General features: G+C 40.0%; 1 protein-coding gene across 1 annotated transcript in view; it reads left to right on the top strand.

Annotated features, from left to right (window-relative positions):
* The window catches only part of LOC119587816 (histone acetyltransferase KAT6A-like), a gene marked incomplete at its 5' end in the record, with an annotated part of 75,251 nt that overhangs the window by 65,370 nt on the left and 7,734 nt on the right, over positions 1-2,147 (top strand). The window contains 3 exon segments of the mRNA XM_037936515.1: positions 1-95; positions 510-825; positions 1,316-2,147. Of these exon segments, the coding sequence (XP_037792443.1) occupies positions 1-95; positions 510-825; positions 1,316-2,147 (1,243 nt within the window).

The raw sequence follows: 2,147 nt of genomic DNA, 5'->3' as shown, positions 1-2,147 counted from the left end.
TATCCCAAGTGCCTCCTGTGCTGTTGTCATCCTCCCCCAAGAAGCGAGGAAGAGCTGCTAAGGTCCCCGACACAGTGGAGATTTCGGAGTCTGTGGTAAGGATGATCGTTTTGGCCAGCATTTATTTGTCACTTTCAGGATAAATTGTTTTCTGTATTTTTCAAAAATTGAATTTGCCTCTTGGTTTTTGTTGCTTTTAGGCGTACGTTTACAGTGTCTTTCTAATATCCTAGGGGCATTAATTCATTATTTTACAGATCTTCACTTGCCACCATTTTATTTACTGTGGTCAGAGTAACATTCTTTATTATTCTTGTTAAAGTCTTGTTAGAAAATAGTGTTCATTACTTGATTGTTGGTGTGGTAACGAGTTAAATGTTCACTGATAAGGACAAATTGAATCATGAGTCTTCTAATAACTGTACAAAAGAAATTAATACTATACCTTTCTAACTCACAGTGAAGTGTGATAGAATGATTGCAAAATTCACATTTACTCATACTTTCAGGTGGAAGCCAAAGAGAGGGAGAAGGAGAATATTAACAGCAGTGTTGATGATATCAAACAGACTGAAAACATTTCCTCACAAAACAAAATTGATGACAAGATGTCATTAGCCTCAAAGGAGGATGCTTATGTTTTTAAGGAAGAGGATGAGAGCGATTTTGAACCCACCTTCCGAAGCCTCCACAGCGAAAGGAGGAAGTCACATACCCTCAAGGAAACTCAGTGTTCTCTGGAGAGGCGGAGAGGGAAACGAAGAGTGAGAGGCCACAACGAAGATGAGAGGCTGAGCTTAGAGGAGCCGCAGCCAACAGAAAAAGGTATGCAGATAAACTCTTAACAAGGAACTAAGGAGAAGTGGTAACCCCCCCAAAAAAAAAAAACATATATACTCAAAAGTATCTATATTGTAGATATAGCACCAGTTTCAAATATATTAGTTTTGCCTAGTTGGGTTATACAAGAACTTGTAGAGAGAAATGCATCATGAATGTGATCTTTATAATTTTAGGAGTTCAAAAATGATTTATGATAGTGTCCATACAATGGACACTATTTTTCTTTTTTGAAAGCAAGTAGGATATGCTAATGTCTCTGATTTTATTGATAATTCATAGTGTTAAATAGGTATAGACTAAAAAAGATCCCTGCACAATAAGAAAATGTAATTTTTCTAGCAGGCACAAGCCTTCTTGGTGATTAAGCTTTCATTTGAATAGTATTTTTCTGAATATACCAAGTAACAAAAAAGAAAAAAGAATATCTAATTTATCTTTGAAATATATTTAATTGTTGACATTTCTTCTCCAGATTTTATCAAAGACCTAGTGAGCAACAAAAGAGGCAATCTAGATTCAATGTCCACACCAAGGAACTCAAGGAGAGTGGCATCCAGCTCACGAGTTAATTATGGGGAAGTAGACACTGAAGATTCAAGGGAAATTACAGAGGAAGACAATGATTCCTCAGTCATGATACCAAAGAGCCGGAGGGAAACCTCTAGTAGGACTAGAAAGAAACCTGAAGTTGGAGAGAGTGAAGAAGAGGCCTCTGTGATCAGGGAAACATCTAGAAATAAAAGAAAAACAGAAGCACAAGAAGCCGAGGAACCCATCACAAGCCACAGAGAGTCCTCGAGAACTCGGAGAAAGCATGACACCTCCATAGGGGACATGGAAAAGGAATCTCATAATACAACACCAGTGGAGTCAGAGCGTTCACAGAGACTCAGGAATAAGACCTTGAACTCCTCTATCAACAGTAGCAGGGAATGTCGGAGGAGAAAGCACTCTGAGATTGAGGAGGTAGAGCAAGCACCAGTGGACACTGACAAGAATGAGGCTCAGAAAAATAAGAGCCAGCAGGAGGCAGAAGAGACTCTAACCCCAAAGCACAAACGGGCGAGAAGGAGTGATGAGAAAGACCGCACAATCAGTCAGAACCATGAAGTTGTTGAGAGACACACGAGAAGAAATAATGAAGTTGAGGAAACATCAAGAACCAGAAAGTCCAAACGCATTGAAGAACAACCAGAGCCGGTCAACCTCAGATCGAAAAAGTCAAGGCTGAGCAGAAACCTCTCCTCCTCAGACGCAGCAGCTGCAGGCTTGAGGAGGAGCCTGCGTGGAGTTGCCAATGGACC

The sequence above is a fragment of the Penaeus monodon genome, chromosome 23 (genome assembly GCF_015228065.2).
Source record: "Penaeus monodon isolate SGIC_2016 chromosome 23, NSTDA_Pmon_1, whole genome shotgun sequence".
In the NCBI taxonomy this organism is placed as follows: Eukaryota; Metazoa; Arthropoda; class Malacostraca; order Decapoda; family Penaeidae; genus Penaeus; species Penaeus monodon.
This window is presented reverse-complemented; position numbering and strand designations above follow the sequence as displayed.